The 25081-nt window shown below is 32.5% G+C and overlaps 1 protein-coding gene across 10 annotated transcripts in view; it reads right to left on the minus strand.

The window, feature by feature from the left end:
- Stxbp5 (syntaxin binding protein 5) overlaps positions 1-25081 on the minus strand; it is a 164425-nt gene that overhangs the window by 92245 nt on the left and 47099 nt on the right. For all 10 annotated transcript variants that reach the window (XM_020168715.2, XM_020168716.2, XM_074072510.1 and 7 more), the window contains exons 7-9: positions 24455-24538; positions 17395-17518; positions 6252-6330 (exon numbers count right to left, since the gene is read on the minus strand). In XM_020168715.2, coding sequence (XP_020024304.1) covers positions 6252-6330; positions 17395-17518; positions 24455-24538 — 287 coding nt within the window. The remainder of the gene's footprint in view (positions 1-6251; positions 6331-17394; positions 17519-24454; positions 24539-25081) is intronic.

The following is a 25081-nucleotide window of genomic DNA, read 5'->3' on the forward strand; positions in this document are numbered from 1 at the left end:
CTGGTCCCTGTAGCAGGAGCCAAGAAATTACATTTTCCATTATTTAATTCCCCCTGGATTATTCTATCCTTTAGTTAGCACACTTCTCCCCACCTACTACTCTTTTTATTCTTGTCATGTTCTTTACCTACTTCCATGTTTTATACCAGGTGCCCCAAATTTTAAATCTTTTGGTTCTGAGACTAAATATTTTTTCTGAAGATTATGTATCATATGACAATCCCTTCATTTTTTAACAAAAAAATTTATCTTCTCTATCATCTGCATTTTGGATTCACTCTAAAATTATTCCATTTTCGTTTTTTGTCTCTCTGATTGCAACTGTTCTTTCTTTTCTGCCACTAATCATACTAATTTAAAATGAAAATGAAAACCTGGTCCTTCTCTTCCCAATGAAACATATTTGACCATTATATATACTACTGAATTCACTGAATACGTTCTAATCCAGCATTTTCTACTGTGAATTATCATATTTATCTTTCTCTTTTTGTCTTTCTTTCATTTTGAAATAATGCTAATAAAGTGCTCTCACAAATTAATCATTACTACAATCCTTTCTTCTCTTACCAATCTAATCAATGTTTCTGTAGCACCAAATAATGTTCTCTCCTGTAAACACTGAATTCTTAGCTTCAAGGACATGATACTAAACTCTTTTAACCTGGTTAGAATCTCCTAGTCCTCCTTTACACTTCTTTACTTTTGGGTGTCTTTCAAGATAAAAGACCAGTGTTGGGGAATTCTGAGCTGAGAGGCAACCATTCTTTCTGAAAGTGTTTTCCTTTTTTTTTTTTTTTAATACTCAAACAACAATACTTCCATTTTAGTAATCACTACTGGTTAAATGTACTTCTGGGTCTTAAAAATGTCAATTTTTAAACAACTTTCACAGATAAAACCTGCCAATAGTAAGTGATTTGTTATTAGATTTAATTAAATATGTGATATTGGTTTAAACATTAATGAATTTAAAAAAAAATACAGGGAAAAGATTTAGAAAAGGAGGGAGGGCAGTGAATTTAGCAACAGAAATTTCTAGACAAAACTCAATCTTTGGCACATACTTATGTAGCTACTCAATGAGGTATTCTAACGTCAAAAGACAGAGCTATGAATTTAGCCCACATAGTTTTTTCTAGCTATGTGGTATTGTCCTCTTTCCCAACAAAAAGTGATTTTTAAATGGAAGGAAAAAGGTGCAGTGGTGCATACCTATTATCATAGTACACGGGAGGCAGAGATAGTAGAAATAAGGCCCTGAGTTCAACCACTGGTAAGACCAAAAAAAAAGCAACAGCAGGTCTGAAGCCATAGTATGTAGTTGGTAATATCACTATGCACTGGCCTTACTGTTTCTGTATTTGACCATTTGGAGCAGAGTTGTCCTCTAGCTTATGACAATAAGTATAGAGAAAGGACATCACAACTATGCTAAGAAAATGTAAGTCACATGTTATCTTAAAAGCAACAAAGTGAATGGTCTTCTTAGTTAGGTATGACATTTGGGGAATAGGACTCAGAAAAAATGTTCTCGGTTTGAGAGAATAAAGATAATACAGATATATGCTGAGTGAGTCAAAAAACCCTGTCTCTGAAAACAGTGATAAAATAAAAATCATAACTGAAAACTGAAACCCTTTGATTGCCATGGTAAGAGTAAGATGAAAGCAACAGAGAAAGTTAACTAATGAGGTATTTCAAACTTCAAAAGTCCAAAGACTCAAAGAGGTCTTCACTCATTAGACATAAATAAACATGAATACACCTGCAGATTTTTCCTAAATAAGTTTAAGACCAAATGCCATGACAAGCAAGGGATATCCTACACTCTGAATCTAGAATTCTTCAAACTAAAATGAAATTTGTACCTGGGAAGTGATATGAAGCCCTCTAGTAACTGGGCTACTTACATTAACTACCAGCATGTCAGAAGTACACAAAGAGCTCTTCATTCTCCATTCACATGAGTGTGATTAGCTTATTTAGTATCACTTAATGTTAAATTTAAGAAGATGATCTGATACCCTAGCAAATTTGAAACAGAATCCAGTTCTTGATAAACTGATGTATGAATTGTTGGAGCAACTGTGTCCTAATCCATGCTACCTATGAGAATACTCAAATTTCAGCCATGTCACTTCTGAGGGCAAGTTATTTAACCTCTTTAAAACCAGTATCTATATACCTAAATGGAGATTATAAAAGTACACATTTAACAGTGTTATAATGTGGCTTATGAAAGATGATACATCCATGTTTAGAAGAATACTTGGCACACAGTAAACAAATAATGGTCACTTTACCTACTAATTTTCTCCTCTCAGTGCTTTGGAGCCAAACCACCCAAGTAAAGGTCCTGTTCAAAATATAAGATGCTATTTTTGTCTCAAGTAAGCACATGCAAGTTGTTAAGAAGATAAAAGAGGGAAGTACTTTTGTTTCTGAAAGTGGGAGTGCCATCCAAATGAGTAGTTTCCTTGATGCTACAGCTTAGCATAATTGGGATGAAAAACAACTACTCATGCTAATACACTGGTGACAAGAGAACAGAGGCTCCCTGGATAATAAAATGATGAAAATATAAACATCCTTATTAATGTAAAGATTGTTACCAAATCTGTAATCCCAAAACAATGTTTTCAATGGTCAATACTTCTGTGGATGAAGTGAAGGTAAGTTTCATCATCTACAGTTTTAGCAGGTTATATTTAGGAGGATCTGTGGGTAGGAGTGATCTTGGAAATTAGTAGTCAATGTGAACACACAGTAAAAGGAAGTATAGTTAAGAATATAGACTTAATTAAATCTGGGCCCTGCCACTTAGTTGTATGACTCGCAAATTACTCAAGATGTCTGCTTCAGTTTCCTCATCTGTGAGACAAGGATTATTGCTAAGATTAATACAGTTACTAAGTGGCAGAACTGCTTTTGGAACAAAGCCTAACAACCCAGAGTCTCAAATTTTTTTCCTATTAAATCATGGCCTTTCAAATTTTTAATCATGACCCATAGTAGAAGTGCAGTTTTCTTCATGATCCAGTACACAGATACATAAGCTGAACAAAAGTTTGGTGAATCAATACTTACCCTTCAGTAAGCAGTGCACTAAGTTACTTGCTATTCTACTCTACCAGTTAAAAATTAACAGTCATAACCAACATAATTATTTTTACAGCCCAATAATTAGTCACCATTATCTGTTGTAATAAATCACAGTGTTTCTCTCCTTGATAAAATGATGTCCAATCTATAAAGAATTCCTAGATTCTTTAGTGATTATAAAATCTAGTGAACCTTATCACATCTATGCCTGTTTTATGAAAGCATTTTAGATGTTTGTTGGGGATAATCAAATGCTGTTTGGAGATATCTAATATGAGACAACTGATCTGAAGAGCAAGTTACAAATGCTTTATACATTTTTGTATCTAATTGTCATAATGATTCTGTGAGGAAGCCATTATTATTTTTCCCATTTTACAGATAAAGATTAGGCACAGACAGCTTAGTTGGTTTGCCTTAAATGGCACACTGAGTGAACAGCAGAGGCAATATTGAAGCCATGGTGGTCTGGTTCCTGAGTTCACTCTCTTAGTCACTCTGCTAATGAGTGGACATTCATCATAGGACTCCATACACTTGCTCAATGCATTTCTCAAAGAAAGAACTTTAGCAGATCTGCTTTAACTTTGACTTAGCTTTTGACTTTGATTTTAAAAAGTAAAAAAAAAAAAAAGTTCCATATCTTAAATAAAATCACTATTAAAATTCTTTCTTAATTATACCATCACTATTCCCTATGTAAGGGAAAATCTGGCCTCCTCAGATCTAACGTGTGTTTTATTTGCATGACTTTATTAGAAAAGCTATGTAACATCTTGATTCCACTTTTTTCCAGAGGTTACTTTTGCATCACAGTTCAATTACACAGTTAACCATTAATAATTAATTCTTTATCACTACACTTTATATATATTCTGCTAACTCTTTACACTCAGGAACATTATGGTAGGAGCTGGACAAGTAGAAGACAGGTATGTCTCATATTTTCATCAAGCTCAATAATTATTGGTAGAGATACACACTCAATACATAATTTCATTCTTAATGAATTCTAGAAAGGAGAAGTACTGCATGCCTTAAGACTATTTACTGGGGGCCCTAAGTTAGCCAGTGGAGTCTACAGTAGCCTTAAGGTAATAACATTTGTGCTGAGCTACAAAGGATTAGAGGGATTCTTCCTCCTAGAATAATTATACAAAGAGAAGAAAATGTAAAAGACCCTGAGGGGGTGAGGATGGTTCTTCTTTAAAATTTAATAATTTGCCAACAGGAAATAACGAACATATGCTGTTGGCACCTGCCTAAGGCACTTGTTATGAACAGGAAAAAGGTAGAGGTGCCTAGCTACTTAGTAAAGAGTGATACTATCCTAGATGGAAAGGGGTAGTGCAGGATTCAATTTTAATGTTAGGATCTGGGAAAGTATTTATAGGGAGAAGCCAGGTGGCGGAAGAAAAAAACATATTTAATTTACCGAATTTCTTAGCCCAGGTTAAAAAAGAAATTGAGGAATTGGAGAGGCCCAATAAGAGGATGATCCCATCAAGCAATATAATAATATCTACAAATACTTTCAAAAGGGAAAAACGATTTAAAAATTTTTCATTTCTAGTCCTATGAAAAAGAAATAACCCAAACAATGTACGCAAATGCGAATAAAAAAAAAAACATAGAAAAAAAAAGAAACCATGGTAAACATGAAGTGATATGGTGGGGAAAAAAAAAGAAGAGAAAGTATTGCTGCCATCTTGAAGAAACCTGAAATTCATAAATATTAACTTAATGAAAACTGGAACAGGTGGCACACAGAGGAAAAAGATCTCCCATGGGCTTTTGCCTTTGCTATCAATCAATATTTATTAAAGATGAATACATAAGAGATCAGAAGGCAATTAGCACTGTTAGTTTAAATTATTTTAGCAATGTACTTTATGTACTTTATGTTACCATGCTTCTCCTATTTGATCTCCTTTGTCACAGAACAAATGTGACAAATAAAAATCAAACCTACTAAAAATGTTTTCGTGATCTTTTATAGAGGCAATGTGTGAAGTGTTTTGCATACATGATCACTGCCCTTAATTCATCATAATCACCTATGACACTGAAGCACAAAGAAGTCAAATAATTCTGTGCCAAAGGTCATACAGTGAGAGATATCACAGTAAATTAAACAGATAGGATACCTCTTGGAGTTCATTAAATCTGTTGTCTGTTTCTTGAATGAACTCTAACAGTATGTATCTGCTGGATCTGAGAGGAAGGCCAGACAGGATAAAGGAAAAGACAACAGCAATCTTAAAATTTTTTTAGCTAGTTCCTTTTTTCAAGAGAACAAGGCAATGTACCTGTGCTCCTAAACTTTAGTGTAATCAGAATCTCCTGCAGATCTAGCTAAAGCAGGCTGTGTGGTCCTACCCCAAAATTTCAGATTAAATAGATCTGGGGTGGAATCCAAGAATTTGCATTTCTAACAAGTTCTCCATTATGCTATTGGTTCAGGGACCACACTGCCCTATCCTATTAAATTCACAGTTTTACACAGCTATATAAACAGAACCACAGTAACTAGAACAGAAATAAAAGGCTTCCTCTAGAGCTAAAAGAGATGTAGAATTTCAACGAAGCATTTAAAAATTTTTATATTTATACATTTGATACATATAAAAATATGATATTGTAAACACCACTGAATTCTCATTCACTATTCATATAGCGACAATTGATGTCTTTGATTATAAGATAATTTCCTTTAATGTTAAGCTCATTTGTTAACATTGCCAAAGATTCTATGATATTTGACTTCTGAAGAACACATAAGCTTTCAGAATTAATAAATGTAGTACAGCTAGGTAAATTTTTAAATCTTTTCTTTCATTGCACATTCCACACTTTTCACTAGGAAATAAATATTTTGTTTCCAAATACTAATTTAACAAAATGTATGAAGTTTGACAAGAAAAATAAGTCTAAATTCCAAGATATAAAGTAAATTGCTAAAAACAGAAAGAACACAAAAGTTGTTATTCTAGTTGTACAAATTTTAGATTTTTATTAAATAAAGCAAGCACAAAATTTAAGACCAAGCTAGACCATTCTAAAATTGGCCTCCAAAAATAATGATAAAACAGCCTTTCATACTATGTGCATAATTACATAATAACAAATATGTAACAAAATCTTACCCAGATCTAGTCGTTTTGAATTCCACCTTGAGGATAGGTTTGCATGGCTCTGGCTTCTTCCCATCCTTTAACTGCTTTCCTAAAATATATTTTCCTGCATTAAATACTAAAATTCTAAGTTACTTTACATTTTTATATTGATAGCTTATAAAAAGTGAAATATAATGAAATTTACCATGAAACACTGTATAGTGATTCTGAAATAAGTACTCAGTAAAAAAATAACTACTTTTATAATGATGAAGAAAAATTTTGCATGAAATCCATTACTGAAAAGCAAATAAAAAGTAACTTATTAATAATATTTATGTAATGAGATCCTGGTCTGAAAAGTGATAGTTTTTCCAATGTTCTTAATTATAGCTAAGTAAAACAGAATTTCAATTTGCTATGTGAATACAAAATTTAAATGTGAAAGATTTGAGAAAATCAATCTATATCCAATTTTCACCAAAGTGTGTCAGGCTACAAAGTTAAATCCTGTTAAGAAATTCATTTATGTTTACTCTCCTAAAGTAAAATCCATCCAGTATAATATCCAAAAGATTAAAACATAGCAAGTTCTATTAAATCTGTCAAAACTCATTTTATTAAAAAATTCTGATTACTTAAAAAGTTTCTGATTACAATTATATATTCTAAAGATTCATTATAGAAGTGACAGAAATGTCAAAAAAATCTACTTTCCTTTTTTTTAAGAGATTAATTATTCTCAACGTTATTGTATTTCTTCCAGCAAATCACAAAACTTGGGGATGACCTTGGGAATCACCAACACACATCCCTACCCCAACACACTCTTATCCTCTTTCACAGCTTTTTTTTTTCTCCATAGCATTTACCATATTCTATTATGCTTTATATTTTGTTTATTATTTGGCTAACCAAAAACACTATAAATTCCAGGAAAGCAAAGTTTTTAAAGATGTGTGTGTTTTCTGTTTTTGTATCTCTGTTGGCAAATACTGTGGTAAATAGTGGGTACCCAATAAATCTAAGGAGTGAATAAATTAATGATTATTTCCATACGATAAATTCCCAGAAAAAGAGGGTATCTGGGTAAAACTGTATTCCAGAAAGGTTGTGTTAATTTCACTTTCATCAATAGTCTAAGAGACTCTTTTAACATGAGCCAATATATTAGAAAGACATAGCAATTATGAACATGTTTGTACCTTCAGAGCATGAAATTATACAAAATAAAAGCTGACAAAAATAAGAGGAAAATAGGCAATTCAACAATAATACTTGGAGACTTCAGTATCTCACTTTTAGTAGTGTATAGGAAAGCTGATTAAGAAGGAAATAGAAGTTCTGAACAACTTTAACTAAACTTAAGAACATCAATAAAACAACTCACCTAATAAAAACAGGACATACACTCTTCTCAAGTACACATAAAACATTTTCAGAACAGGCCATATGTTAGGCCATAAATCTTAATAAACTCAAAGGATAAATACAGACCAAAAGCCTTCACCAACCTAACAGAAATGTGGCAGGAAAAAATGGGATAATAAAAAAAATATGTGAAATTAACTCAGTACTAAATAAGCAATGACCTAAAGACAAAGTAAAAAGAAAAATCAGAAGTTTTGATTTTTTTTTTTTGTTGTTTGAGACGAAACAACAAAATTCACAAACCTACATTGATCGAGAAATAGGGAAGACTCAAATCACAGAAGCAGAAAAAGAATTGTAAAAGAATCTATGAACAACTGTGTGCCAACCAATGGGATACTTTAGAAGAAATGAATAAATGCCTAGAAAGACAAAATTACTGAAACCACCTCAAAAGGAAATAATCTGAACAGACCTATAACAAGTAATGATGAAAAACTTCAAAAAAACTATAAACAAGAAAAGTCCAGACTCATATGGCTTCACTGCTAGATCATGGAGACAACCTTTCTGGAAAACAATTTAAAAACATTTATTATAAATAGAAGCAATTTTACTCAACATTTATTCCATAGAAAATAAAGAACTGATTCCTATGGAATATGTCCAAGGATAGTAAATGTAGCATAATATTTAGTGATTGAGAATGAAAGAAAAAATGCATGCCATTAATTTGGAATAGCTGGATAAGTACCTATACACACATCAGCTATTATATACCCATTAAAATAACAGAATTATAGGTATGTCAGAGGACCTGAAGGAATTTTCTTAAAGTATAGTGGATTAAGAATAGGAAGAAAAGAAGATTAATCCTAATTTTTGCAAAACAATGACCAGGAATAAAATCCCAAACACACATGTGTATATTAATATAAAATGACTTTAGAAATACATACATTTTTGGAAAAACATCTGTAAGAGTTTTGACATAGCTTGTCTGGTGGGAAAGGAAAGGGAATGGGACTGATATTATAAGGTAAGATTGAGGGAGAATGGACACAGATGATATGGTATCATTTATGTGTAATGATATATATATATATACACACACACACACACACACATACACAAGTGTAAGAAAAACTATTATTCTTTTTAGTCAATGCTATTTTTGTTTTTACGCTTAGAAAGATTTTTTTCCCATATCAAAGTCACATACCCTCTTTTTCAGTTTCTTGTACTTGTTTTATAGTTTAATTCATAACAATTATTCTCTGATATTTTAGCATACAGAAGGTATCTTTCTCCTGATTAATAAATTATTAATCACCCAAGTACTAGTTTCATAGCTTTACTGAGATATGACTACCAGATAGTAAAGTACACACACTGATTTGATGAGTCTTGATACTCTATGCACTGGCCAGCACTATTTATTGAACCACCATTGTTTCTCCACTGATATGTCATCTATTTATTAGACTTTGATAAACACATTCTATAAACTGGTAGTGAAGGACCTAATCTTGTCTTAGGATCATCGCTTTCCCCTCCTTATAGTAAGAGTGGAATTTTGAACCTCTGGCAGCCCAATTTTTAAGAACCAAAAAGTGATTAGTGGTAGAGGTAAGTAGAACCCGTCAAAGGACTAGCAACAACTTCAGGGGGAAAAACTGGATTGTTGAGGAGGGAAAGGGAACTGAGAAAAAAAGAAAGACATAGAAAAAGGGAGGCTTACATCTGAAAAGTAGTCCCTTGTGCTGTACAAGGAACAAGTTAAAGAGCTCAATATCTATTTCAGTCTATTAAGAAATATAGGACCTTTCAGTAAAGAATTTAAATGTTTGAGCCAGGTGCCAGTGGCTCACACCTATAATCCTAGCTACTTGGTAGGCCACTATTAGGAGGACCGCAGCTCAAAGGCCAACCTGGGCAAATAGTTCATGAGACCCTCATCTCCACAACAACCAGAGCAAAATGGACTGGAGATATGGCTCAAGTGATAGAGTGCTTGGTTTCCAAGTGTGAAGCCCTGAATTCAAACCCCAGTCACACCACAATAAAAAAAAGGATTGAAATGTTTGCTCTTAAGAAGCCATAAGGCCAACATCATTCCTCTTTCATGCAAAGTTCTAGTGGAAGTGCTAGACTGGTATAAACTGGGATTACTGACTCCAATTTTACATTTATTTTCAAGAAACATTTTGTTATATGCACACTTTTATGAAGCAAAACAATTATTTAGTCATAATTCCTTTAACTTATTTCAATACTCAACACTAATCTTTCAGTGGCTGGAGCAATTTTTAAAGAAAGTCATATAGGATGGTTTATTTTTACAAGACTAAGCTGTATGTCTTGCATAAAATCTGGGTAGCTACAAAATTTCTAGCTGTTCTTGCTTAATAATCTTTTGATATTATTTTCATTGTGTCTTAGCATTCAGACTTACAATAAAATTTAAAGCCAATTTTGTTACACCTTTTTAAGTTAACATCTCTTATTTTATTTCCTGCAAGGATTCTAGTAGAATAGTTTCCTTGCCTCTATAAATAAAAATTGCTGATATCTTTATAGTGATCATTCCTTATTAATTTTGCTTGGAAACCAGTGAGCCCTTTAAATCTTCATATTCTGATATTTTTCCAACTTGAGTGTTTCACATAATGTCACTGATTACTGCCCCTGACACAGGTTAATTATTCATCAGTAATCTTACACTAACCAATTTCTAAACTGACTAATAAGACACTAGCTATAATTTTATAACGCACATATAAATTGTGGAACACTTAAAAGATTCACTAGATTTCACCACTAGGTGTCATTTTACTTCTTAAGTACTTTGTCACTTGAAGAGCAAAAACATGATTTTATTTCTTTTAACTATCTGTGAATTGCCATGACAAATCACTGAAAACATCCAATTGATTATAAAACCTGACTAATAAATCACACGAACCTCTAGACCACATCTGCTTCATGTTTGTCTTTTACTATTAATGTTTTCCCATCTCCCTGATCCACCAGCTATTGATCTATTAACACTAACTCCAGAATTTCATTCCTGCATATCCATTTTTTTGCATTTCCTGTCACAACTGAAATTGCCTTTATTTATTGCTTATTAATACCACAGCTTCCTAACTGGGTCACTCTCTTATACCCTCAGCTCACCTGATGTACTACCTTATTAAGGTGATATTTTTGAAATGTAAATTTATATTTATCACAATCAACTCACAGTTGTCTAGCACAAAGTTCAAACTTTCTGGTATACCTACACACACACACACACACACACACACACTCACATTCACACACACACATATTGCTGCCTTTGTACATGGCTCAGTTTTCATTTTCTGCTACTTACCACACTCAAAGAAGGTTTAAACTCTAGTCATATTAACAACTAGTAGTTTTCAAAAAGCACCCTGCTTTTGACTACATCTCTGTGTCCTTATAGCTTCTCATTAAAACAATACTGTAATACTGTACTAGTCTTTTCTAGCTTATAACACCTCTCTCCTTCTTTAAGACCCAGCTGATATCCTGAGTTTGTGAAAGACATTTCCTGCATCCTTCAACCCAAAACCACGGCGACTACTTCTTCACTTCCATATCATATTATAGTTGCCTTTATCAACTTTTATCACAATGTTCTCCATTTATAGATCATTTTCAGGCACTGACTGTGAACTCTTCAAGGGTGATATATTTCTAATACTTAATCTCTTGTACTGAGGAGTACCAGAGATTCGTTAAAAAAATCAAGATTACTGACAAAATTGCTCCAAGTTTTTAATTTTGCCGGTTAGAATGTAGGACGCATTTTCTAACTGATGTAGTTGTTATGCTGCATTATGTTCGCTGTCTAGAGCAACTGTCCAAAGTGGTGACCATCAGTTGGATGTGGCTGTTGGGCACTTCAAAAGTGTCTAGTTCAAGTTAAAATGTGCAGTGAATGTAAAATACACACTTGATTTCAAAGAGTTAGTACAAAAGAATGTGAAATATGTCAATTTTGTATATTTGATAACATGAAATATTTTTGCAAACTTGGAGTTGAATAAAATTTATAATTAAAATAGATTTACCTGATTCATTTTGTTGTTCTTAATATGGCTAATCAATTTAAAATTATACAAGTGACTCACATTATATTCCCACTGGATAGACATTTTACAGAAAAATGAAAAGACAAATAGCAACACCACACTGATGATACTAATACTACTAGCCTGAAATGGAGATGGAGAACATATTTTCCTTAATGAACATGGAGATAAGAGTTCATTTGAAGATGGAGACCAGAGATGCCTGTATATCTGCATTTTGACTACTGGTTAAGGTAAGAAAAGTGGGATTTGTTCAAGGCAAACTCCCCTGAGTTACCCCCATGCAATGACTGGCAAGACTAGTTGAACACTTAGGGTATGCCTGAGAGTTTGCTTGAACTCTTCAGAAGGCTGGTAGCTGCAGGTGGAGACTCAGCCTAACCCTACCAATGACAAACTTGAAAGTGGGATGGTCCAGAATGCAATCCCTGATTTCTCTTTCTTTTGCTGTATTATACCTTCTGTTGCTAAGTAAAAGCCTAATTTGTATCCTTTTAAACATATAAATTAGAGAAAACTTTACATAAAGAATTGAGGTATGGTTTCATTTTTATGTTTCAGATAACCTTAAAAGCAGATGAAAAGAATTTTTTGTATGTTTCATTCCATTTTAAATTGACTTTTACTTATGTGAATTTTGATTTTATTTGTTTTCAATGGCCCTTAATAGAGTAAAAGTTCTCCAATTTTAGTTTATTCATTGGTAAGTGGATTAACTGAACCAAGGAATAAGCCCCAGAAACAAAATTTAAAATATTATTTCATATTCTGGACATCTATTGGTCTTGACTGTCTAGAATCTCTATTTCTTTAGGGAATCACATGGTTCAGGTGAAGCTGACAATCACAGAAAATCACACTTTGCAACACATCACTCCAAGCCCAAAACTAGAGGGGAGGTTATGTGGAGCCCTGACCCAGCAAATCACACAACTAAGATGTCTGCTTCAGGAAAAAAATATCAGCCATGCCAAGACTATCAGGGTTATTCCCTCCTAGATAATGAAAACCTACCTGCAATAGGAGAGAAACAGGTCAAAATAGAGAAGCAGATCATACCCTAGTTTGCCATACAAAAATACAAACTCTATAGCCTACCAAGATGACTTTGCAAAGTCTGTTTATAGACCCAAATTCTGCTTAATTTTTACACATTCACAAAAACTCGATAGCTTCAAAGTCATCTCATTCAATCCTGCAATTTTATATCTGAAGAAACTAAGTACTAGAGAATAAGAATTATCTCCACAAAGCATTTCACATAAAATAAAGTTGGAATTGAACTATAGATTGTCTGCCTGCCAGGGAAATGTTTTTTGATATTCATTAAAAACTTGATTAAAGATAGCCATTACTTTTGTTTGTTTTAGGTAGTTGAAAATCCCCTGCTGTGTCTTACAGTTAAGTAAAACGTTTAGTCCTAACTCAGTATTTCCATAACTTATTGACCATGACACCAAATAACTCATCAATAAAACAACAAAAAATGTACTGTGCAATACAGTTTGAGGGAACACTAATCTATTTTACTAAGTAAATAACAATTCCCAAATTTATATTTACTAGAATCACATATGTATATACATTATAATTTCCAACTACTTTCACTTACATGTTTTTATTTGATCCATGACCTACAATAGTATCTATCACATAGTAGAACCAATGAGTATTTATTGAATGAATAAATATAATCTCACAATAACCCTATGGGGAAAAATCAATTTAGCTTCATTATTATCTCTATTTATAGATAAGAATAATGAGGTTCAATCACTCTGAGTGAGGTTAGCTTGGCCCAAAAGACCAAAAATCGTGTTTTCCCTCATATGCAGACATTAGATCAAGGGCAAATACAACAAGGGGATTGGACTTCCTTGTGAGGACACACAAGGAAGGTATGAGGACAGGTAAAATACCCAAAAAACTAGATAGCATTTGTTGCCCTCAATGCAGAGAAACTAAAGCAGATACTTTAAAGCAACTGAGGTCAATAGGAGAAGGGGACCAGGAACTAGATAAAAGGTTAGTTCGAGAAGAATTAACTTAGAAGGTAACACACATGTACAGGAAAGCAATGAGAGTCAACTCCCTGTATAGCTATCCTTATCTCAACTAGCAAAAACCCTTGGTCCTTCCTATTATTGCTTATACTCTCTCTTCAACAAAATTAGAGATAAGGGCAAAATAGTTTCTGCCTGGTAGCGAGGGGTTAGGGAGAGTAAGGGAAGGGGGTGGGGGGAAGGGGGGAGAAATGATCCAAACATTGTATGCACATATGAATATAATAAAAAAAGACTAATGAGGTTCAGAAGTGTTAACTGACTTCCACTGGTCACAGTTTTTCTGGCTTTAAAATCTTATGTCAGACTGATATAACATTATGTCTCCTGATCACAGGTTTCAAGAAGATACTAACCCATTTTAACACAAAGTAGCACAACATTAAACAACAGAGGAAAGCACTAGTGGAAGTATTAAAATACCACAAGTATCTTAGATATCAAGGTAATATTGTAAATGTCTTTTGAAACTAAGACACTTGAACAACTACTTAATAGGTTAAAATAAAAAACATATACAAAAATTTAAAGTCTAGTACATTTCAAAGTAGTTTACTGTAGATACTTGGCAAAAAATTAAGTATAAGAAACCACAATAAAAGATAGCAATGAGAAAAAGAACTAAATTTTAATCTATCAAAACAGCTGGTATTGTGAAAATTATGTAATAGGTTACCTATCACCAGCAGTACTCTAAGAAGGGGAAAACATAACAACTCTCAAAAATAACTCAGATTTTGTAAATATGAGTTATATAAAATGAAATAAATATTTTATATCAATAAAATTCTAACTATCAACATTTAGACTGCTACAATATGCAACGAGAGCCATCCTGCTTTTAATACCTACCACAAAACAAATCCATTTTCCTTACATTTCATTTGGATTCTAATTTTGAAAAAACATAGTATATCAAATATTCTTTACCTTACTGGTTTTAAAATAATTTCAGTTGGTGGCTCCTTCCTGCTAAGATATTACAAACATTGTAGAAACTGATTATAACACCAAAGTCTGCTCTCAAAGACCTTAAGTTTATAATACCAAAAAAAAAAAAAAAGAATAAACACTAAATAGAAAAATCTTTATTTGGTCACATCACAGTGATGATTAGTTCAGCCAAGAAACATCAACATTTGCTAAAACTAGAGCGTAAAGCCTTATTAGAATTGTATACACACAGTTTCAAACAATCTCCTTCAACAAAATACTCATTTTTTTATAAATACAAATAAAAATGCTTATTAATTTTAAAGGCAAATAGAATTATAGCACATAGAACCTTACTCAAAGGATCACCAATTTGGAACAAATAAAAAACAAGTTGCATGTGAAAAGATGCAAAAAAGAGCACATTAATCATTTTGGGATAGGTCAGTCAAAAAAGTGAAACCTGAATCTAATTATAAAGAAACATCCGACAAAACCATACTGTACAAAATATTTGGCCTATAATTTTAGTTTATAAGATATGAAAGTCAAGAGAAGGCTCAGGAGCTGCTTTGGTGTTAAGGATCAAAGGACATGGTAACCAAATCTAATTCACACACAGAGTTTCAAAAGAAGGCAAAATGTAAGTGATACAGGAAAATGTCCTTGATTATAAAAACAAAACAAAAACATAAACAATGGAACACCTGGGGGTGACTGAGCACCATGTCCACAACTTACTCCCAAATGATTCAAAAGAAAAATAGACTCTTGATACTATTTTCTTTCTTCTTTTTATTGGTTCTAGGGCTCAAATGCAGAACTTCACATGTGCAAGACAAGTAAGTAAGTACCCTACCACTGAACTATACCCCACTTCTGATACTATTATATAAAGCAAAATTAATAACAACATGTGCTTAATATGCATAGCTAATCTTATGTATTTCTACCATCTTTGATACTAACTTCACTTTCTTCTGTATTTGAAAGGAAAGGTATTTCAACTGATCACACCTTATTGCTGTTTTGATTTTGTGGATTCATAGGTCCAGTGAATTGAGAAATTGTAAGAGGCATGAGAATTTTCAGTAATAGCAACAAACTAATGGAAAGAAGACAAACATACTGAGAAAAATTGGAGCCTACTATCTTAAGGAATATACTATACATTCAGATGAGATCGGGCACGTTCAGGGTGGTATGTCCATAGACTATACTACAGATTCACTAACAAAAAGACCTACATCAAATTTAAAGTGCTTTCCTGGAAGATGACTGCTATCACAAAGCAGTGGTAGAGTATATTCCTGATGTGGTATCAAGAACTGTGATTCTCCCCAGAAAACAAACAAGCCTAAAAACCTGTACTGCCACACACAGACAAACACTAATTTTTTTGTGTGTTTGCAACAGGTCTTGCTGTGTAGTCTAGGCTAGTCTCTAACTCACAATCCTCCTGCCTCAGCATTCCAAGTTCTGATTATGGACATATGCCACCCTCCTTTGCAACACTAGTTCTTAATTTTACTTTAGTTCTTAGTTTTACTGTTTCTTTTACTTTCACACTACAATAATTCAGGATGCATCAATTTTTCAAAAAAATGGGTACTTGTATTTAAAGCTAGCAATGAAATATTAGTAATCGCTATAAGCATTATCCTCTATATGGTATCCATTTATACAGCAGTTCTCTAATATGAGTTCTCTAAGCTTATCAGGAAGGATTCTCTTTGGGTTTGGGGTAGAGAATGAAGATTACTAAAGAAATATAAATTCCAAAACAAAAAGAAGGCCTCTCAATCTATTTTTAATGAACGTTCTGATAAAAATTTCTTACAGGTTTTATAAACACTACTTGTTTAGAAAAGAGTTAACATAGCAGGCCTGGAATTGCTCTTCTTAGAACAATCTGCTTGCAAAGCTGGTTTTTGGCTGGTACTTGGAAACTAAACTTTCAAGACAGCTCTTATCGTTCCCTGACTGACAAGTGTGGCTTGCTATTCCTACCTTGTTTGTACAATGAAATGTAGTTTATGCTGAACCTAAGTCTTCCTTCTGGGAGTCTGGAGTTCTAGTCCATGCTAAAGTAGAGGGTACCTACATGTCTGAACTTAAAAAAAGAAAAAAATGTAAAAACTGGACTCCGAGGCTCAAGTGAGTATATTTGATAGACAGTATTTCCATACATGTGGTAACAACTCCTCACTAGAGCAGTGAAGGACAGCCCATGTGGCTCTATGGGAAAAGGACTCTTGGAAACTGAACTTCATTTCCTACACAATTCATCCCATGTACCTTTTTCCTTTATTGATTTTGCTTTATGTCCTTTTGTGTAATAAATTACAACAGTAAATATGACTATGTGCTTGCTGGGTCCTATGAGTCTTCCTAGTGAATCATCCATCAAATTGGTGATGACCTTGGGAACTCTTAAGGAAATATGTTAATGTATAAAAGTACCACCTGTAGAGTTCCAAATGTTCAACTACACTGTTGCATATATATCCACGATTTGCTTTTATAACTATTGAAGAAACGATTTTCAGATGATGTAACATTCATTACACTAAATGAACATAATGTTCATTCATAAAACCAACCAAACAAATCCAAACATAAACTCAAATAGTTTACTGTCCACCACAATTTAGGCAGTGTTTAAAATCAAGGCATTCTTACCATGTGGAGTGATTGTCTGTACAGGCTTGGCAGGGGACCTCACATTCCATATAGTCAAAGTGCCATCTGAATGACTGCAAATAAACTGTTTTCCTTCATGATGCCAAGCAACAGAGTGGATAGCCTATAGAAGGGTACAAGAATTCCATTACCAAACTACTCACAAATGGTTTTAAATTTTAATTTTAAACTTTTTAGTATTTTCTAAGTTGAAGTCAATGTCAACTTTATATTCTCATGATAATTTAGCCCTCTTCTACTACAAATGAGATTTATTTCATATTGAAACTGTTTTAAAATCTTTTAATTATTTCACTCAAGCATAAGGAAAACAAAATGTATTCTGACAGCTTTTCAGAATAAACCATAACTAAACATAAATTAACAAATTACAGCCAGTATCACACAGAAAAAAACTAGTTGCAATGGCACATTAAAATTTTTTTAATTAGTTAAAAGTCCTAAGAATAAAAATGTAGGTTTAAAATTAAGATCAATGAAAATAACTCAGGTTGGACATGACCCCATCTCTCAAGACATGCTTCCCATCTCTCACAATCATTACTCAGGAGATTTTTAATCTAACAGCTTTCTTTGACTAGAAAATTATTTTAATCTTATGATCTATTAAAGAAAACCAATTTGGAAAATAATGTTATATGAATGATGTAAGTTACCACTTCATTTTTCCCTCTAATGCAATTTTTGTTTATAAATTTTATTTTTTAAAATTGCCACCACTTTGAATTACTTCTTTTCAAGTCATGTAGATATACTTTTCATTCCTAATGGTTAGCTGACTTAAAGTTGCCTTACTAAACTATCAGAACTATAGAGCATAGCACAAAACCATACAACTATACAAAGAGTTCTGTACAAAGTCAACATTTTCTATTATCTCATTCTATGTCAATTTATTTGGGTTCATGAGCATTTATGAATTTAAATGAAATATAAAATAATATGAATCAGATAAAACCTTTTAAATGATGATGGGCATAAAGAATTAGCTGGATATATTTTTAAAGTTTTATTTATTTTAAAAAATTTTATTATATTATTGCTGCACTGGGGGTACATTCTGGCATTTATAAAAGTGCTTACAACGTATTTTAGTCAAATTGACTCCCTTCATTAGTCTCCTTTATCTCCCTCCCCCCTTAGAATAGTTTTGAAAATTAGCTGTATATTCAAATGCCAATATTTAATGTAATGTTTTTGATTCAAACTATCTAACAAAATTTTAAATAGAACCAAAACATACATGTCACTAAAAAGCACAATTTTAAAATAAAAAATCCCTTAGTATCCTTTATAGGCAGATCAGGTTCTGCCTGAAAGAGAGGGGTGTGGGGAAGAGAGGAACGGGGCAGGAGAGGGGGCAAAGGGGAGAAATGGCCCAAACAATGTATGCACATATGAATAAAAAGAAAAACTGAGTTAATATGAAAAAAACAAGAGAAGAAAAAGACCTTAAAGGAATAAATGCCTCCATTAATATCTGTGTTATAAATGATAGTTTCTTTCTTTGTTTTCTTTCTTTTAGCAGTATTGAGGTTTGAATTGAGGGCCTTGTGCTTTTCAGGCAGGTGCTCTACCACTTGAGCCACACCTCCAGACCAAAGACAGCTTCTGTAAAGCACTTACTGATTCCAGTGCTGTGAGAACTAGCATATTATTTCTCAACACTTTTTGAAGAAGATTCTAATAGTCTTAAGATACAAACATACAGAGCAAAGCACAAACTATTTTAAATTAGTATTTAGCTAGCAATATTCCTGATACTTCTCAATCTACTAGGAAAAACCAATATGAAGTCAAAATAAAGTCACTGATAAGTAGCCCTAGAAGCAGAAAAATTAATAACCATTAAAATGTTTTGTTATCCTGAAATATAAATAATATTGCATTTCTTTTGTGCTACCACTGATTACTACAAGAATACTGATATTTTAATAGCAGGTATGGTCTGAAAGAGAATGGAACATCCATAAATGAGATAAAACTAATATAAAAGAAATACCTATAAAATACTAAGAATACTATCCATGTACACTCAACATCTATTATTTAGATATAACCAGGGGAGAATAGAGGTTGTCAGAGAAGTACTAACCATGGTTACAAAGCAACAACAGATCAACAGCTTAAAGATGAATTTCTATTCCCATTACTCCCACCTATTCAAATCACCCCCAAAGACTTAATGAACAATTAAGGGTGTACTAACTCTAATTATATTAAAAATGTTCTGAATTGAACTGATATCAACATCAAGCCACTGAAGGCATTTGTACTAGTCTAATAAAAATAAATTTGATAAGAATAATATATCATTGAATACAACATAAATATTAGGGGAGGGTTGAAGTGGTAAGAACTATTCTTAGTAAGGGACAATTCTACATAAAATAATTTCTAGAATGCCTAAATTATAGGACTGGCAAAATCTTCACCGGGAATCAAATATAATACATGTCAACATGAACCAAAAGCAATGATGAAATAGCAAGAACTCATGAAAGTAAAACCAGAGATTATTACTCAGTTTAGAGCAAATCAATTTAGAAGCCAGATCTAGAATCTTCAGTATAATTATTTAAACAGAAGACTTGTTATTACATATATTAATATTTGTTAAGAATAAGTTTTATGGCTTTTGCATCTGTTTATGAAGGAAAATGACCTGTAGTTTTCATATACATATGTTTTGGTATCATAGCAACACTGGGAAGCATGTCTTTTTCTTCTGTTTTGGTGAAGAGTTAGGACACAATATGTATTGAATACGGAAGTGTGGCTTTTTCTTTTACTTTGGGGCAGAGTTAGGGTACAATATTTGGTAACATTTACCAGTGAATCTTTTAAAACTTGAAGTTTTCTTTTTGAGCAATATTTCCATTATACAGTACATTCAATCTCCTGAAATGATTACAGAGGTAATAAAATCTTTCTCTAGAGTAAGCTTTGGTACTTTCAAGGAATTTGGCAACTTTCAAAAAAAATCATCCATTTTGTCTAAATTGTTGAATTTATTGGCGTTATGTTGTACCTAATACAATATATTAGCATGCATTAATACATTCTGAGAAATGCATCAATAACACAAACCAAGATGCTAGGACAGCACATGACTTTCCTTATCAGTGCCTCTGTATTTCTGTAGAAAACAGAGTGAATCTTCTTTTTCATGCCTAATATTGGTAATTTATCTTTTATTTTCCTTATCATTCTGACTACATGTTTATCAATTTTATTGATGTTTACAAAAATTCAGTTTTCTCAATTTTTTGTTCTCTATTTCATGGATTTTTGCTTTTTATTATTCCAGCTTAACAGCTTACTCTAAATTTAATTTCCTCTTTTATCTTCTGGTTTCTTGAGCAAGATGCTGAAGCCACTGATCTGAAACCTTTCTTGTTTTCTACCACAAGCATTTAATAGTTGATACTTGACAGTGGCATCCCACAGACCACAATGCCATATTTTGTTTCATTTCAAAATACTTCCTAAATTTCCTTGTGTTTCTTCTCTGATATGCAGATTTACAAGTGTGTCTCACTTTGAAGGACTTGGACTGCTCATCTACTTTTTATTAACCGATGCCTAATTTTATTTCGTCATAGTAAAAGCTCATTTTCTATGGTTGTAATCTTTTTTTAAATTTAGTGAGATTTTTGATTTTATGACACTAAATATGATCTGTCTGTTGTTGGGTAAATCATTCTGATACCTACTTTGTAAGAGATTAACACAGTACTTTCAGTTTTTTAATTAGTGCTGACATTATTTTTTCCATTTATATTTTTCCAACATATATGTGTCCTTAAAAGTGTTTCTTATAGACAGTATATACTTGGACCTTGCCTTTTTATCCAATCTGAGAATCTCTACCTTCTAATGGGAGCTTTTAAGTGATTAGTATGATTACTGATGTAGTTGGGTTTAAATCTACCATTTTGCTACCTTGTTCACTATTTCTTCCATCTATTCTTTTTCCTTTTTTCTTTACAAAAAATGCTTTGAGTATTTTTAAGTTTTCATTTCATTTCTTTTCTTCTTTAGCTTAAGTTTTTGGGTTGCTGCTATTGTTGCTTTTCCTTTAGGATTTGCAGTGCATGTCTTCAACTAATCACAGTTTACTTTCACATACTATTATAGTACTTCAAATACATTACAGAAGTATTCTCTTTTGACTTTTAGACTGTTGACCATATTTTAATTCTACATATGTTATAAAGCCTATAGTGCATTTCTCAACACATTCAAATTTTTATCTACTTTCTTCATATGAAATGAATATATTTGCTTTAATATCCTTGATACCAATTCTGTCATCATTTCTGAATTTGTTGCTATTTGCATTGTCTCCTTATGGATATTTTCCAGATTTTAGCATACTTCATAAATATTTGGATAGCAGATATTATAAAATTTATACTGAATTATTATTATGTTCTCTTAGATGTTTTTGAGTATTTTCTTTCTGGGATGTAGCTATATACTTGGAAATAATTTGGCCATTTCGGGGTTTGCTGTTAAGCTTTACCAGGTTGGATGAGGCCAGTCTTTACTGCAGGACTCATTTAGTTCTACTACTGTCTGTGTACTATTTTCCTCAAGTCCTGTGCATTACAAATGTTTTTTACTCTGCTGGGAATATGAACTATTCCCAGTCCTATGGAATTACCTATTCCTTTCCAGTGATTTTTTTCCACGTATCACTCCCATGCATTAATTAGCATTCTACCAAAGACCTGGTATGGTGGGTCTTCTATGAACTTCTAAAATCTTCTTTCTATGCAGCTCTTTGTCCTCTGGCACTTTGCCTCACAGTCTGCAGATGCTATCACTTCCCCAATTTCCCAACTCTGATTCTTTAACTTGGGGAGACTGCAAGGCCTCCATCTAGGTTTCCCTTCCATGTACTAATTCCTGAAAATATCTCCAGGCCGTTAGCTAAGGCAATTGACGGGTTAACCTTGTTTGTTTCTTTTCTCTAAGGAATACTGTTCTACAGTACCCGAAGTATAACTGGTAAAAACTGTTGTTACACATACTCTATCCAGTTCCTTTGATTAGTGAGAAAAAGTAAATCTAGTTCTGTGAGTCAATAAAAGCTCAAGTGAGGCTCACTGTTTAATTCTACAAAAACCAAAACCAAAACAATCACCTGTAAAAATCTGTTTTCATTTCTAAAGGCCAAAACATACAGAGACCTGCCTAGCAAGCATGAGGCCCTGAGTTCAAACCCTAGTATTTCCCCCCTGAAAAAAATATATCGAGAGAATAATAGGAATTCTTTATTAAAGAAAATGTAGCTGGGCATGGTAGCAAATGTATATAATCCCAGTTAAATCAGGAGGATCACAAGTTTGAGGCTAACCCAGGCTACACAGTAAAACTATCTAAAAAGAAAAAAAAGTGGTATTTTTTTTTTAATTTGAAGGTCTTGATAAATGAGAAACAAAGTATACAGCTGTGACAAAGAAAAGGAAATTCCCTTTTGGTCATGTCTACTATGCTAAAGACTCAAGCAATATTTGTAAAGTACTCAAAGTATTGTTATAATTACTATAGTAATTATAATAGTGTGCTGTGTGAGTAACTAAATACATCATTATGACACCACAACATATTTATCATAAAATAAACAGTCAAAACCACTTACACACTTCTTAACAATGGCTTCTTTCACTGAATTGGAAACCATGAAAACTACCAAAATTAAGGTTGTTGCACACCATTTCACACTAACAAAGCCATAGTTCCATGGCAAAAGATCATATTCTAGGTTTGGTTAGGAATATACACAATTAGTAGAAATTTTTCATTATATCGCATAACAAAGATGCAATAAAAAAAGATACGTAGTTGTCACCAAAGGACTCAGGAGCTACCTCAGAGGAGGTTCACTTGTGGAACAATTTGAAGAGAAATCAGGATAATAACTTTAATGAACTGAAGTATATCAAGTGTGCTTAAATCACTGACACACAGTAAAATTAAAACTAAGAATAAATTGTTCACCAATGAAATTGCTAGACAATAATCTGTTTAGAGTGAATATAGGTTGAGATTGAGTATCCCTTGTTTGAAATACTCCCAAATCTTATGATTGGTGCTCAAAAAGTATTTTAGATTTCAGATTTTCAGATTAAGGATGTTCAACTTGTACTGATATAAAAATTAAAAATGTAAACTTTATTTTTGTTTATGAACTATATTACTGCATAACAAAGTAACAGAAAAAAGGAAGTTTCTCTTTCCTTAAGAATCCTAGTTATAGACAAAAGTGTTACAGAATTAGAGTATGTTCATTCTGCAATCACTATGCATTAAAAGATCTAGGCTGTCACTATTGCAAACAGTTAACAGAAGAGAAAGTTCCACCTGACAGAAGAGTGTAAGCATAATCTATGAAGAAGTCTGCCTAGAAATGAAAAATGAACTTGTATCTTATCACGGCTCAGCAAGCTATCCAATTTATAGATGAACTGAAGGCAAAAAAGATGCTAGAGACAATGGTGATGCAGATAGAAATATCCAGCATTTGGCAGACTATCTTCAACTAGTAATTGGCCAAAAAGGAGAAGTAAGGTAAGGAAGGAAAGTAAGGAGTAATAGCACAAGCCTACAGATTAAAACACTTATCAGTCAGTTGCAATTTTTATTTGAATCTTAAAGTGTAAGCAATTATAAATGTCCACAGAGAACTATTATTTGTATGAAATAGAAAATACATTTATAAATTTGTTTGCAAATGCAAAGAATCTCTCAGAAAGAACAAATGAGAAACTTGAAACATGTACCTATAAGGGAATTAGATGACCAAATGTGAGGATGGAAGGAGACTGCTGTATCTTTTGAACTATGTGAACATATTTATTAATAGAAAAGAAACTGTGTTTTAGTGTAATTACAAAACCTTTGTAACTAAACAAATATCAAACCTAGGCTCTACTGAACCTAAACTAAATATGAAAATTAAGTTCTTAGAGAAGCTATTCTGAATTAGAGAAATTACAAGATCTTTTATGAGCATAAATATTTTTGTTACCTCATCATATGTGTATCTGTAGTCAGCTTTCTTCGACTTGAGATCCCATAAGACTACTGTTCCAGATTCAAAGCCAATCAAAAGCTGCAATAAAAGAAAAGGCCACATTATTTAGGAATAATATACCGATTATATAAAACATTTATCTACTAACAACAAAGCTAACTGTTATCATTCATATCCTTTAAACATGTCATTATAATATAATTAAATATCTGAACTGCTAATAATTAATCTCACAGATGACAAAGAAGAACGTTGCTTATTTATATTCCTTTGATGATCAGGGACTCAAAATATAACTGATAGTTGAAAAGGACAACAGTACTATTTTGAAATCCTAAATATACAACTTTACTCTATAATATGTAGTTTATATTTTAATTATTTTTCATAAATTACTAATAAAATTAACATTTATAAGTGCTTTAGAGATTACAAACTTCCCAAATTGTACACATTGCCAGAAACTCTCACTCCATTTATATATTGATTAGTTTTAAATTCTACCTAGCTTAGATCTCTTTGATCTAAGATGCAGAATTCCAGTAACCACACCACCTCTTATATATATTATAACTTAAAGTAAATATATTCCAAAGTGAGTTAATTACACTCCTCTCTACT

Source organism: Castor canadensis, chromosome 1 (assembly GCF_047511655.1).
Source record: "Castor canadensis chromosome 1, mCasCan1.hap1v2, whole genome shotgun sequence".
Lineage (NCBI taxonomy): Eukaryota > Metazoa > Chordata > Mammalia > Rodentia > Castoridae > Castor > Castor canadensis.